This window comes from Aulostomus chinensis, chromosome 12 (genome assembly GCF_037954235.1).
Source record: "Aulostomus chinensis isolate RoL2024-O1b breed Wild chromosome 12, RoL_Achi_v1.0, whole genome shotgun sequence".
Taxonomy (NCBI): domain Eukaryota; kingdom Metazoa; phylum Chordata; class Actinopteri; order Syngnathiformes; family Aulostomidae; genus Aulostomus; species Aulostomus chinensis.
The window spans coordinates 10404760-10419857 of record NC_141331.1 but is presented as its reverse complement, the minus strand read 5'-3'; the positions used below and the strand labels follow the sequence as shown (position 1 = coordinate 10419857).

The window sequence follows — 15098 nt, the reverse complement described above, 5'->3', positions numbered from 1 at the left end:
AGACCCCAGGGAAGGACGGGGGGAGAGACACTGGCTGTCCACTGTGGGGGGCAGTAGGTCTTCTGAGGTGTCACCTTCACACAATGTGACAAAGCCCTCTGGTATGACCCTTCTTCACACCCCGTATCCCCTTCCTTCTTAGACAAATGAGTGAAGACCCCGACCCAGGCGCTACCACAGGCAAGGACGGAGACCGCGTGGACTCCGCCAGTCACAGCTTCTCGCTCCATCACTTCACACTTAAATCCCCCTTTCCTTTTTATCTGTCCCCTTCCTTTTTTCTTTTTCCTCAGGCTCCAGGCTGTTCATTTTGTGTCCACGGGACTTTTTTACCAGGGTCTCGCCCAGACATACGCCACATGTCACGCTGCTGTCCGTGGCCACGCCGCCTGAAGGCAGATGGTAGTCTGAGGCTTGAACTGGATAACCACTGTGACACATTCTCTTATTCTCCATCTCTGTCCGTCCACCTTCATCTCTCATATGTGCATCGAATTTATAACTATCTCTCTGTTCTTATTTCTTTTTTTCCCTTCAGCAAATGGAGCTAATAACGAAGAATGCAAAAAAAAAAAAAAGAAGAAGAAAGAAACCTCTTGGACTAATCTTGTGCTGAGTACAGCCATGATAATGATGATGGATTAGAAATACAGCAGTGTATTGGGATTACAGTGCGATTAACTGGCCATGGGAGGAGGATGAGGAGGCAGACCAGCATCAAGCTAATCAATCAAATAATCGAGACAAGCCCTTGTCTAGTGGAAACAATTAGACCACTTCACCAAAATCAATAGCCCTGCATTCTGTTTAGATACCCACTGGTCACTCATTCAATAAAACCTCTGCGGGTTTTGATAAGCCTGCCAGTCGGTAAGGGCCTCGCGAGGGGACAAAATACATCACACAGGCTCCAGGAAGGCCTCATAAAAATTGCAAATCGAAAACAATATAATTTAATGTGGCAAAGGTTATTTTTCCACTTCTTCATTATCAGATGCCTCATGAAAGCATTGCCATAAAGGGGGGGAAAAAAAATCTATTCTGTCTGGAGCGTTTGGGGAAAACAGGAGGGACGTGTCTTATATCTAAAGGAAAACAAAATAACGATGAAAATCAAAGGGGGTTCATAAAGTTGCTCTGAGAAATAGTCCTGCTAGTGGAGGTGTCTCCTGTTTCTAGCGTGGCTCCCATACATAATTAAAGCAGGAATTTGTATCTGTCTGCACTCTGTGGCCTCCTGATGAATTAATATCTGGGTGGAAGTCCTACACAGCCATCAGATTAGCTCATTTATTTCTGTCAGCTGCGTGCTCTATCAGCTATTTGTAAATCAGAGCGGGTGGGTTTGTATGATGGGGGTGTGGTGGTGGTGGTGGTGGTGGTGTGGTGTTGAGATTGTTGACGTGTATTTATTATCATAAATGGCTGTTATGAATTAGGTGTGATTCAACGTCCAGCCTATAGTGCCGCAAGTGTAAGTGCACAGTGATGACTCGTTTTTTTCCCTCTCCCCCCTTTAGGAGAAATGTTGACATTGTTGTGCTAGTTCCATGGCATGTGAGAACATCACGTTGAGCTATCCTTCGCAGGAATTTTTTTTTTACAGTTGATGGAGGTATGCGATAAACAAACGTACTTGCTGAAATTAGAGGTTACAATCTGGTAAATTTGAGTGAATATCAGTGTGATAATCTCCCTCGAGGTCCAAGACCGGAGGAAGCTGATGTCCTCGTGATGTCCTCCCAGGTCAGGATGACAGGGTCCTAGAGCTCCACGTATTTCTGGACTGAAGGTGTGCATGTGTCTGGGAGGGTGCAGCATGGGTAGGGAGGGGAACTAACAAGAAGACTGCATTAACCTTTGCTTTGCTGGTGAGGGGAGGGCTCAAGAAGGCCGGGCTGGTTGAAGGGACTCCCCATAATCAGGCTCCTGTCAGCGCTGTTTCCTGGAGATTAATTCAGCTGGTTTCAATTCCAGCCGCCGCTCCCCAAGCCTCAACCCCGGGTGCAGATATCGGCCTGTTTAAAACACATGCACATGGCACTGACTCAATTTAACACAGGAATAGCTGAGGGGGAAGGCTGGGTCACGGGAATACCCTTTCTCCCTCGCAAACACAAATAACATGCATCAACAAGGAGGCAGAGAGCAATCCAATCAGAACAGAGAGCAAACGCCACAAGAGGATGTTGAGGATGGACTCTAATAAAACATCTACAACACGAGATTACGCGACAGGACGCCAGCTATCGATTATTTTAGTAATTGATATTCTACCAATTATTGCATTGAGTATTCGGATAAGTGACAGCGCACAAAATAGAGATTCAGCAGGTCTCTTGGCTAAGCGGTTTACTTAAAAAAAAACAACTGCATTTTCTTTGCTCTAAATTAAAATGCATTGCATCACATTTGCTAAAACTAAAACCATTCAGTGCCAAAGAACACTTTTAGTTTTCTAAAATGCTAAACATACGGTTGTAGTTGTTGATGTCAGGCTTTACTCAAAAAGAGGTGAAATACTAATGCTAATGAAGTCACTTGATATGTTTCCTTCTTTGGGTATTTTATGCATCTCTGAGTGAGTATGTGTGTTGTTAATTTCTTGAGTGAAACTTAGCTAATTTAGGGATGTCATAACTAGTCACTAGCAGCCATTTTGTAGTCTGTTCTTTACTAGCCACGGCATATAATAAACAGTTATTCTCTCTCCAGGAAGAATAACCTGGTTGGCCCACCAGAAGTCAGACTAACCCAGTTTGAAAGTTTTAGTTAGCTTCACTTGCAAACCCTGGAGAAATGCTTGGGTTTTAGCATTAATTTAAAACTGAACTTCCACTGTACACACTCAATTCCTGGTGGAACTGCAGGGTGACTTGTTGCAACCGCAACAGAAAGAACCGCTGTTCTTAGGCTTCAGAAATGCTACTGAAAAGCAGTTTTTACTACCGTGACACTAAAAAAAATACAGTTAAACTATTAGCAACTGCTGTGGTACACACAAATCACGCCGCTGTAATCATAGCTGTAACATCGCTGCTGATTCACAGCGGCCTTCCACTATACACTAACGATAGTGAAAAACTTTATGACCTTTTCTCTTCGCCTTGCTTTTCCCTATTTCTTCAGCCTTCCTCTATACTGGAATCCCCATTCATCCACTACCACTGAGTACACGCAAAAGTCATGATTCTCATGCAAAATAGAGACAACTGGGCAGTTGCATGGGTTCAAATGATTTTAGGAATCACTGCACAGGAAATACAAGAGATGTACCTCTTGTTTCATCGATAACAAAATTAGTATCTAAGACACACCTCAGCTGCTGTTCCATGAAACACCAACTGTTACTATCAGAGCTGCCTGTTGTTGTGGCCGGGAGTCTCCACTGGCGCTAGCTAATGAACTGGTGAGACGACAGCACTAAGGAGCAGGTGATACACGGGGACAGTGACAGAGACGGAGGGGCCCTCCGTTAGTTACCTGCATCAGCCCTGGATGACGATGTTCACCCCAGCATTGGGCTGACAGATGTCGGAGTTCTTCTGATCATCCATTTTCCGCAACGTGTTCGTAAAAGGTCCCGTGGCATTGATAACACATTTGGCTCTGACATCAAATTCCTGCCCTATGAAAGAAAACAGCATCAATCACCAGGGGCTATTCATCTGTGGCTGGTGACAAGCCGGATTATTAATTTATCAGCGAACGCCCCCTCTCTCCGTAATAGAGTGGCTCGAGTGTGTCCATGGGAGACTTCCCAGGATTGTAATTAATAGGAAACAGACATACCTAATTTCCCTCTTGCCTCTCAGTGTCACAGAGCGGCTCAGTGGCAGTGACTGAGGGAGTCTTTTGAAATTGTGGAAGGCAAATGTTTGTTAATGTGATGCGCCATGTTGACGAGCTACAGTATATAATGGGATGCATATCAAAAGATACCATGAGGACGGCAAAGAATATATTTGGACAACAAGGACACTGTCTAATTTGGCATGTGATGCTGCCACTGCTAAGAGTGACAAGGATGAGAATGAGGCACCAATTTTTACAAGGATTAAGAAAAAATAATAAAAGAAAAAAGGAAAAAAAGGACAGATGACAAAACTGTTTCTATTATCCGTTCTGTCTAAGCCCCTCTCTATGTGAGGCCCTCCTCTCACATTATTAAAGTGAGACATCTCCTACAAGAGCATACTTCCATCTTTTAAAACATCAGGGGGTGGTCATGTGTTGAGATCCTCAAATCTTGGTTATTCATGAAATGTTTCAGAATACCATCTTTTACCCTTAACTGCTTTATTCTTTCCTAAGCCGGACCTATGCATGACATTTAAAAGATAAGTAAGGCCATTTGGAGTTCGCTAATTCCATCTTATGTTCCTCTCTACAAGATCTGAAGCAGCCCTCTACACCATAAAACGCTTATAAAATATTAAAAGCCCCTGCATTAGATGTGCAATGACTATGTGCAAACTAGCACTGAGTAAGAGGTGATGGGAGGGCCCCTGTTGTGAGGGCTAGAGAGAGTGGGAAAAGAGTGAGTGAGACAGGAAGGAAGGAGGGAAGGAAGCGGCTTTTGTCGGATTTACCTGTGATCACATCCCTGCAGTGCACTCCGCAGACCCTCTTCTTCCCCGTCTGTGGGTCTGCCCTCTTCAGTAGGTGCACCACTTCAGTGTAATTGGCTATGGCAGCCCCATACCTGGCAGCAGTGAGGGCGATGGCGAGGTTCATTCGAGCATCGTCGTGTTGTCCTGCAGCGGGGGGACAGGACCAGAGCAGGGGGATGTGAGTCACCCCGAGCCTGTGACTGGTGGTATGGAAGTGTGTCGGAACCGATATGTCACATCTGTCCCTGTCACTTTGCATCAGCACGATGGCTGCTCTGGCCACACAAGGAGCACACTTGAAGCCACAGTGGCCCTTTGGCCTGAGTATGGGCCCCCTCGACAGCCCCTCCCATTCCTGTTCCTGCACTGGGAAGGGGAACTGGTCCTCAAGAAAAGGCAGGGAAGGCGGAGATGAGGATTAGACGCACCAAAGCCTTAAATACAGCTGGAGTACAGAGGTAGGAGCTGTTATTTATTCCTGCCTTTAGAGGATGCTATGTACTTGTTAGCGATGTACTTTTCCCTACATGTTCACATTATTACATGGTTAAATGGGAATAAAAACATCCTTCTAGAATTTAAAAATGACATATCAAATAATCACGCCCGCTCTTCAAAATGACAGTTCTTGGCAGCAGCTGATCTGCTTTCATAGCTGAAGATTCCTCGGCAGGATTCTTTTAATGAACAGACAAATCTGGTATCAAGATTTATGGATTAATCCCTCTTCTGCTCTAAAATACCAGAGATCTATATTCAGAGTCACAAGGTCACAAGTTTTGTAATTTAAATGAAAGGGTCTAAAAGGTGACAAATGAACAAAGCCCAGTTTCATTAGGAAGTGATTCTTATGTACATCTTTGAAGATTTATTGCCGGACAATCCCTTGGTTCAAAAGTAAAGAGAGAATAGAGATGATTAATCACTTTTAATGTTGGTGTCTCGGGTGACTTTCTTTCTATTTGTTATTGCCAAGGTAGTTCAAGTCCTCCTTGTTGGCGAGGGAAAATGTTGCTACTTTGCAGGAATGAGGAGGGTCCTTTGTGCCCTGATTTATTTAACGTTTGAGCGACTTGAGGCTAGCTAGCTGGTGGGGCTCTGCTTTTAATGCTACTGCATGCTGGAAGCCATTCCCCCTCTACGGGGAAATAAATAAATAACTAAACGGAGAGCAAAAAGTAAAAAGAAAAAAAAAGCCAAGAAAACAACAGATTTAAAGGCCACATTTTAGAATGAATTACATACAAGAGTATGCACCCTGCCATGATGTATTAGGAAGACCGTGGAATCCACTTCTTCATCTCTGTAGGGTGAATGTGACCATTATAGTACGTGGTTAGCAAACTCCTGCCACCGCTAGTGTGTGTGTGCACAATCATACACACACGCAGCCAGCTCAGGCTTGAGAAGGGCTCGGCAGCGTCTGATCCTTGGTGATTGCTGAGCTTCCTAATGCCCTTTGACCTTGTGATTCACAGCTCACTGTTGTAAGCCTGTCACAGATTGGCACCGGGCAAAGAACAGGAGCATTAATACTACATTAAATGTCAGGAATTCATGGATTAGTCAGATCACTGTAACAGGATTTATGAATGAACAGCATAGCGCAGCTCTAATAACCTGACACCCTGATGAAGATAACAATAATGATGATGATAATTATCAGCAGCAATTAAAAGCCAAAATGGCCGAATGACAGAGCAGAGTTGGATGAGCATCAAAGCTCCCCGGAGGACAGGAATACCAAACCCCCTCCCCCCTCCTCCCCTCCCCTCCCCTCCTCTCCTTTCCCATCCCGTCCCTACCTCCGCTCGGCTCACACCCGTTCCAGCCTCCTGGAGGTACAAAACTCAGTGGAGTGAGAGGAAGTCTGCAGCGAGACAAAAATGCTGCAAAATGACAGGGACAATAATGACAATGAATTTCATGTCTCCCAGTCATAGAGCCAGAGATGCTTCGCTGGGCTGACTGGCCCAATTAAATTGTTACAGGTACAGCAGGAGATGCACTTATTATCCCAGATGGTTTTAGTCAATTATTCCTTTAGCACAAAAAAACCCCAAACCAAAACAGAAAAGCTTGTTAAACAACAACAAAGTTTAGATATAAACGAGGCTTTGCATAACACAACTCACTTTGCTTGCGAACATTTAAGAGTATATTAGGTCCATCTGTCGTTGGTACTTGTGTGTATAGAGTCTGTCAGTCTTAGTAAATTGTACGTCCTAAAAGACGATGTCTTCGAAGGCTTAAGGACGTCTACATCTAGAAACCATCTGATCACGATGGCTTGAAAAATCCCAAGGAGATGAACCCAAGCAGTCAAAGCCCGATCCCCAGTGAAGAAGGTCAGGACAGAAAATGTCACTGCCATAATGTACCCAGCTGCATATGGGAAAAAGGCGTGGAAAAAGACAGCTTGGGGAAATACCTAATGTATGTAAATTGTTTAACATTTTTATTTTTGGGTTATCTATGAAAAGAAATGATTGCAGATTAATAAATATTGTAAAGTGCTAAGTTTCTCTAATTTCCATAAGTGTTTAAAACTACTGATAAAAGGCAAATAAACATAAATAGCTCTCTTACTTCTGCTAAATGAACAAGGTTGACAGATCACTGCTCAGATAGTAGCCCTATTCCCTCAGAAGTACGTTGCCTTTTTGCAGTACATGGGAATCCACATATCCTCAAATGCTAAATGAAGTCTGACAGATAGCCTGGAGAAACAAAGTTGGGAGTTTGCAGCTACAAGGGTGACCCTGAGTGAACAGGACATGCTATGTACACCCTGGCTAACAATCAACATATGCTTTGTTTTTCTGATGCCAACACAAGCCACATGTAGCCTGGAGAAAGATGGATCCTGGGACTGGTTGGTACGCAATGCCTACTGGCTATTTTCTGGTGTAGAAGAGATGTTTGTAATTTGTTTACGCTCACATAGACAGCAATTATACAGTCATGTGAGGCACAAGATATTTTTGCTGAGAGGGTAAGATCTAGAACTTCATATTACTGAGAAATTAAAATTAAAACTAATTATAAGTAACTAGTTTTTTTTTCTTTCTTGGTGACATACAGTTTTATATAGCTACTACGAATGAGCTGCTCTAAATTCAGATAATTCAAATGTTTCAAATTTATGATATAACAAAATTTCAGAGCTCATGATGTATATATATAAAATTAATCACTTTGGGCAAACATGTAGTACCGGACGGCCTCATATTAATTTAAGTGTGGAAATACAAGATTTAATGCCCAGGAATGAAATACACAATGAGAACAAAGATAAACTGTGTGGCCACAAGTAAATCAGTATTTTGGGAACAAAATACATCTTATGATCATAAATTAATCAAATTTGAGGATGAAGTTGTAGCTTTTTGTCAAAAAATGGTCTTGTGCAAACAGAATATATATATATATATATATGTGTGTGTGTGTGTATATATATATATACACTGATTCTATATATATATACTGATTCTATATATATATACACATATACATATATATACATATATACACACACATACATACATATATATACATATATATTCATTCTGTTCATGAAAAAAACACTTTCTTGCTTTTCATGTAACGCTGACATTTTACTATCAAACATCTAGAAGGACAACTTTAATTATTTCCATAGTTCGACAGTGCGATCGCTGTCACCAGATGTGATAAGTCATCATTGTTTGAACAATCAACATAGACATGTGCAAAGGAAATCAGTCACAGTTTTAGGCATCTAGCATCTTAATAAAACAATGACTGGCAGCAGCAGCTTCATGGAGGACTCAGAGACAAACACAGCATCAGGGATTGTGTGAGTCATGACACTGTCTGACACTTACCTGGCAGTGAGGTTCAGCACTGATGGGCTTGAACTCTGCCTGCCTGGTAATACTTGGGTCAGGTATTGTGTGTGTGTGTGTGTGTGTGTGTGTGTGTGTGTGTGTGTGTGTGTGTGTGTGTGTGTGTGTGTGTGTGTGTGTGTGAGTGAAGGAGGGGCTCTGGGATGGTGACAGGCAGTGTGACGAGTTAAGACGCTGCCACGGCCCAGCTATGAGAGAAATCAGAAAATCTCCAATCCCCCCTCTCAGTAATGAGCCACACCTGTACACTGCTTTAAATACCAGAGAGAAGCTTTAAATGTCAGGTGCAATTAAAGCTTATGATTCAAGGCTGCACCAATCAAATCAAGGCCCCCGAGTTCACCCAAGTCTGAGAGAGCAAAGGCGAGATGGTGCAGAGATGTTATGGACCACTCTTCCTTTACCTCACACTTCAACGGCTCTCTCAGCCCAAAGGTGATTGTAAAGTTTACTACCATTCAGCTGAACTTCTCCATCTTCCCACTGTACGCCTTTATCAAAGGAAAGGTTTACTGCTTTTTCTGCTATATGAGGTGAAAAATGACAAAAGGTACAAACTGATAGGATGGAGGTTTTACTTCTATTGAAGATGGTGTGGTGTCTATATGAACCAGCAGAGAGGCAAGTCAAATCATAGGTCAGAAAAAAGGGATTAGGGACAAATTAATTATTATATTCATCCTTTAGGAATCTGTTGATTATTTTCCGGATGAGTCCAACGTGCAGGCTACTCTCATTCATGTTCACAAGCAATGCAATTTAAGTTTGATAAAACAAGATCACAAGATGTTAGGACATTTGAAGCTGTTCTTAATTATTAACATGCATTTTAACCCAAACCATTACTTTTTCCCACTCCAAGTAGTTTTTGTACCTTAAATTAACAACAACTTAAAAACTAAATCAACTAAAAGTATTGCATTTTCCACAAGGAATAGAAGGAATCACTGTGATTGCTGTGATTGACATGACTGTCTGTCCCACCCAGCATCCAAAACGATAAAACGGATAAATACACGCAAATGAAAACCAACAAATATTTTGAAAAGCTGGACCCATTTTTTCTTTGTCATTTCTGCTAAATAAAAATGTTTCTGTCTCTTTACTGCTGAAATAACATGATGAACAAGGAGTGGCAGAGAAGACACAGCAGCAGACGGACAAATGATATTATATCATTTAGTATGATGTGTGGAAAAAAATCCAGGAGTGAATGTTGGATCATATGATATTTGGGTCAAACTTATGCTTAAAAAGGTAATGAATTTTTATTTCTAATCACATTTATTGCATATTGATTTGATTAAAAATAATTAAATAGCCAATTATGTCAGCAATACATTGAATTTTTACTTTGATTTAGCCTTTTTCTATGTGTACAGTACTGCACTGTATTGGGTAAGTCCATATAGCTGAATGAAATTATAAAGTCATATATAAAACTAAGTCTGAGATTCTTTTCTGATCATTTAGACTTGAGTTGGATGACACATTTAGCAGGTAAACTTCCCGGCGCCTCTGTGTAGCCTACATTTTACTGTCAGGCTGCTGGCCTGGCAGTTGCATTTCTTTGCAATCACGCTAATTGGCCTCCTCTGCTGCTCACCTCTGAGACCCTAGTATGTTCGTACAGATAGAAAAATAAGGCTCCTATAGAAAACACAAGATGAGAATAATGAGATTTCTCAAATCCTGTGAAATGTAACAGAAAATGGTGACATTTCAGTTTGAACCCGGGTGACTCGTCTTAAACAATTCACACATCAAAGGGGACATACTGGATTTATTCCACATATTACTGAGGGATAACTTCATGAATTAAGTCACCAAATGATAACAACAGAGGTTCCCCGAGTTGAAAGAATACTTTAAAACAACATAAAAAAACCACAACAAAGATTTCAGGCAGGCAGTCATTCAAGGCAAACATGTCACTGCTTCCCCTGAATGAAAAATGAACATGGGAGGGTAAATAAAGCAATATGACCAGAGGGACCAGGAATTCTGCGGATAAGTGTCAGCTGCGGAGAAAAAATGAAGCATTTACCTGTTTATAATCCAATTTCATGATGGCTTTGTGTAGATATCGAACTCCTCCGTGAATGAGCTCGGTGCTGTGGCTGCTAGAGCCTGATGAGAAATCGCCTCCCCGCACAGGGGCAGTTTTGAGATCTGACAACGAGAGCCAAGAAAACATTTGGATACTTATGGTCCCAAATCTTTAGAATAGATAAGATGCTATTCACATATGCACAACTTTCCACTGTAATATTCATGATGAGAACAATATTGTGAGGCCATACATATTCCATTGGTTAAAAACAACAATCATTTTTGCCAGTATGACAGCAGGCATCACAAAAGGGAACTACACACACAGTTAAAGGAACCCTAGAAATATAGAATATGTTGATTTTCTTTAGAGCTGTTTTTATAAATGTATTTGAGGAGAAAATTATATGACTTTCATGACATCTTTAACACAGACATCGCTCCAAATAGAAGCGTCTTTGCTGTCCCAGATGGTCTGTAAATCCTAGTTTTGAAAAGAAGAATAGCTGAGGATGAGAAGAAAGAGGTTTCAAAACCCCTCTACTTTACATTAGACAACCCAAGTAAGAACAGGGGCAAAATGTAGTTGAGAAGCATCCAACTAGCAGCATTAATAATTGATTTGGTATGTAACGGTAACCACAAGAGGATGCTCTCCCTCACTGGCAGGGTGCAATATAGTTAGCTTTTTGTTTGGTGATTGGACGACAGCCTGTAGACTTGTTAAGGCCAGAAATCCTCCCAAAATATGAAGTTCCTGACACATGAAACCTCGGAGAGGAAGCTAAGGAGAAGCTCTGTCACAACAACTGTTGGATTATATGCAACTTTAGGTTAGAAAACATCCAAACATGGCCTGGACAGGGGTAACTGACAAACACATTTTGCCATTTATTCCTGGAGAAGACATCGAAAATGGGAGGGCACGACATGTCCTCAAATGGAATAACAAGATGCTTTGTTATCTCCAGTAGGTAGGTTACACGTCTGTTTACCTTGTAGCTGAATTTTGCAAAAACTGCAACACAGATTTGTATGGAAGACTGTGGACGGGCGGAACATGGTCCAAGAAGACCCCATTTAATGTTGGAGAGGATCTGGATCACAGGGTGGATACATTCTCTTTTTTCTTTTTCATTAGCATTAAGAGATATGAGGCTTATTGTTTCACAAGTGAAAGGAGCAACTTCAAATCCCCCCAAAGGCTCAAATATACTAGACAGGGGACCTTTGAACTCACTGTCCTGACCACATTTTTGACACCAGAAACAAATAATTCCTTTAATGCACTCAGCTCTTTTCTGTCACAATAAAAATATTGAGGTCATGGCATATACAGATTTTGGGTAATCAGACAGAGTTCTAGAGGCATCTCTTTCACTGAGCTATGAACTAAGCAGTTAGCGTCACCACGGCGACTTCTAACTGCAGTGGAACCCTCCCAGCTGATTCAGATCAGCTGATCAAATCACTCCTCTGATATCTGCGTGTGGGACTGACATCTCTCTCAATTCAACTTTATTTGAACTGAAGTTGTTGTTGAAGCACACTGTTTTATCATGTATTATTTTGAGTAAAGAGCTGGAGTCAATGATGGGACCAGCCAACCCAGTGAAGGAAAACATTGCTGATGATTTTATCATAGTTTCTACGAACAGAGAGTCATATGTTCCATCCATTCATCCATCCATCCATTTTCTACCGCTAATCCTGTTAATGGTTGTGGGGGCCTTCAGGTGAGAGGTAGGGTTCACCCTGGACAGGTCACCAGTCCATCACAGGACCAACACATAAGAGACAGACAACCATTCACACTCACAGTCACACCAACGGTCAATTTAGAGTATCAATCAGCCTCGTCCCCTCTTGATGTCTTTGGACTGTGGAGGAAGCTGGAGTACCAGAGAGAACCCACACAGGAACAGGGAGAACATGGAGACTCCACACAGGAAGATCCTGTGCTTGAGCCAGGGCTGAAACCCGGAACCTTCTTGCTGTGAGGCGACAGTGCTGACCACTGTGCCGCCCAAGTCATATGTTAATTTTCATTAAATTATCAAACAAGTGGTGACACTTTCCTCTGGAAATACTTGTTAATTTTTATTGTTAACTATTTTCAGGTGCACTTCATTTATATGTGTTGGAATGATATGAAGTTACAGTGTATATTTTCAAAGGAAGACCATGTTAGCCGCAGTGTGGCTCAATGAAGTCATTCTATTGGTGTTTGAAGAATAATAAAGGTCTATTCTATAAAAACGGGATAAATCAAAGATTTCTTGTTATTGTGATCAATCTATTGTTTGTTTTGCGCTATTTCTGTTTTTCTGGCGTGACAAAATATCCCACACTTTTTTTTTTTTAAAGGGATTGGAGATGCAGGTTTACTTGTAAATATAACTGTATGATAGAGGTATAGTGTCAAGTTTTGTGTTGTAAATGGAAGAGGCGCTCAGTGCCTGAATCAGAGGCTCCTCCTCCTCCAACAATGACCCCAGCAGACTGTGTGAGGCCACTATCTGAGCTCTTCTGGGTGGGATGTTTTTACCTGTCCAGCTGACTCCATACTTGGGCTGATAGCATCCATGCAAAAGAAAACCAGTCATCCATTTCATTGTCACATGACTCCGGGGGACAGTACACATTAATAAATGTGTTTCATTATTATGCATATGTCTCCTTATTCCTCATGATGGATTTTGTGGAAAAAGATGCAATGCATTCTCTGTGACAAAGCTGTCAGACACCATCAAACAATGAAAAACAATACATCACATGCTTGTTTCTATTTCGCACTCTGTAACATTTCCAAATATTGTCTGTCTAGATTAATCATGAAATCTACATGTGGTGCCGACAGACGTCTTGATGAACAAACTTGGTCAACTCGATGGAGGCACCAAAGTACTGAAATAAAGCTGTCAAATAATTGCGTTACATAAACGCAATGCAGTGATAGCGAAGTACAATGTATATTTACCTCAGATACGTCGCATAGTTATCTTTCCACTCAATTTGCAAGGGAATTTTAATGATGGAAATGCCATAAAGAGGAAATGTCAGTGACATGAGTTTTGGGTTTGCTGTATCAGAGCTTCTTTGATGAAGTGGTTTCCATCTCCCAATTTGCACATTTACATTTTCGCTCTTTATTTGTTTAAAAAAAATGCAAAACCACTTTGGTTGAACATAAAAAATTTTAAGCAAAAGTGAAAGACTTTTTCTGAAATGTACATTTCCATTTGAGTGTGATGCTTCAAAATGAGCAACAAAATGCATTGATGGAATCACAACTAATAAAGACTGGTTAAGTATTTTATATGTGTATTCAAGAAAGCTGCTGCACACCAGAAGTTCAGGTACATTACGTGTCAAGGGGGTGGCACAGTAAAATCAAGTATTACCAACAACCTCACCTGTTTTCTCTAGTTTTCTACCAGTTGAGTGAAGCTTTGAAATGCAAACAAGCCTCCTCCAGTTTCCATGACCTCCTGGTGGAGGAGTGCCAAGCCTCCTCCTGCAATACGCAGATACAGAGCAGTTGGTGATCAACTGGGAAGAAAAAAAGAACTGTGAAAAAATAAACGCAGTGGAAGTAATCCATCGAGACAAACTACATACAGAAGTTTAGCTGCAGCTGCATTCAGATGACGGATTGTATCTTTTCTCAGTTTTCCTGAAGTTTTAGGGTCTCTCTGTACTGAGAACACAAACAGTACATGTGGTTATTGTAGACATTACTATGTCATCCCCACCCTCTTCACGAACCAGGTCTTCATCCACCACAGCTTGGATTGTGTGCCACACTAAACTGAAGCCGCAAGAGTAAAAATCCTCCCATCCAGCTGCTTAGAAGAGAAAGCACTGCAGCTTAGGCAAAGCTTTATCCAATTCCCTCATCATCCATTCTAGGACACTTTAGTGGGGCCGAAATGGAGTTGCTGCAAATTCCAAAACAAAAAGAAATCTGCCAGAGTTCCCGCTATCAGTGTACAACTTCCACTGTACGAGTCTATTTTCTGCACAAGCAGCTAAACCTACTCGCACCTCCAAGAACCTTGATGACAATGAAGCATCTTTGGAGACTGTCACAATCCTAAAACATTTCATCTGACTCTTTTTAATCAAAAGTATTCAATATGGTCTTTTAAAAGTGCCTAATAGCCAGTAGCAGTGACATGGCGCATTTATCACTATTATAAAGAGATTCTCTTTAAAGCATTTGGAGTCATCTGAACCTTTTATAATTCAGATATGTCATTAATCAAAGGGATTGACAAAGAAACTAATGGTTTGTCTGATTTTTACTGGGGCACAATCCAGCCAGCAATTGATTGTGGCACCAGGGACACCTGCAGCTTCGGAATACATTTTCACTTTCAGGAGGAGCAGAAAAAAACATCAGCACGAGGAAATATTGCCCCAGCACATGAATATGCAGGGACTTGATACCAGCAGTGTCATTACTAATGTTGCTGCCAATTACAGAGCATGTCATGACACTGTGATTCATGAATATTCATCACTGACTGATATAGACAGCAGC

General features: G+C 41.5%; 1 protein-coding gene and 1 long non-coding RNA gene across 3 annotated transcripts in view; both read right to left on the bottom strand.

The window, feature by feature from the left end:
• Positions 1-1897: 1897 nt before the first annotated feature.
• Positions 1898-6499, bottom strand: LOC147251983 (glycerol-3-phosphate dehydrogenase, mitochondrial-like). Its single transcript, XM_086221197.1, has 4 exons — positions 6419-6499; positions 4593-4757; positions 3484-3628; positions 1898-2018 (listed from the first exon to the last, which is right to left on the bottom strand). Exons 2-3 carry the CDS (start codon positions 4735-4737, stop codon positions 3489-3491), a joined length of 285 nt encoding a protein of 94 aa, XP_086077323.1. The 5' UTR covers positions 4738-4757; positions 6419-6499; the 3' UTR covers positions 1898-2018; positions 3484-3488.
• Positions 6500-10552: 4053 nt separating this feature from the next.
• Positions 10553-15098, bottom strand: part of LOC147251981 (uncharacterized) — an 89218-nt gene continuing 84672 nt past the window's right edge. Inside the window, exon 3 of one of the 2 annotated variants that reach the window (XR_015118821.1) lies at positions 10553-10672. This is a non-coding gene — a long non-coding RNA (uncharacterized LOC147251981). Of the gene's footprint in view, positions 10673-14213; positions 14253-15098 lie in introns of those variants that run through there. The other variant, XR_015118823.1, reaches the window with a different exon arrangement.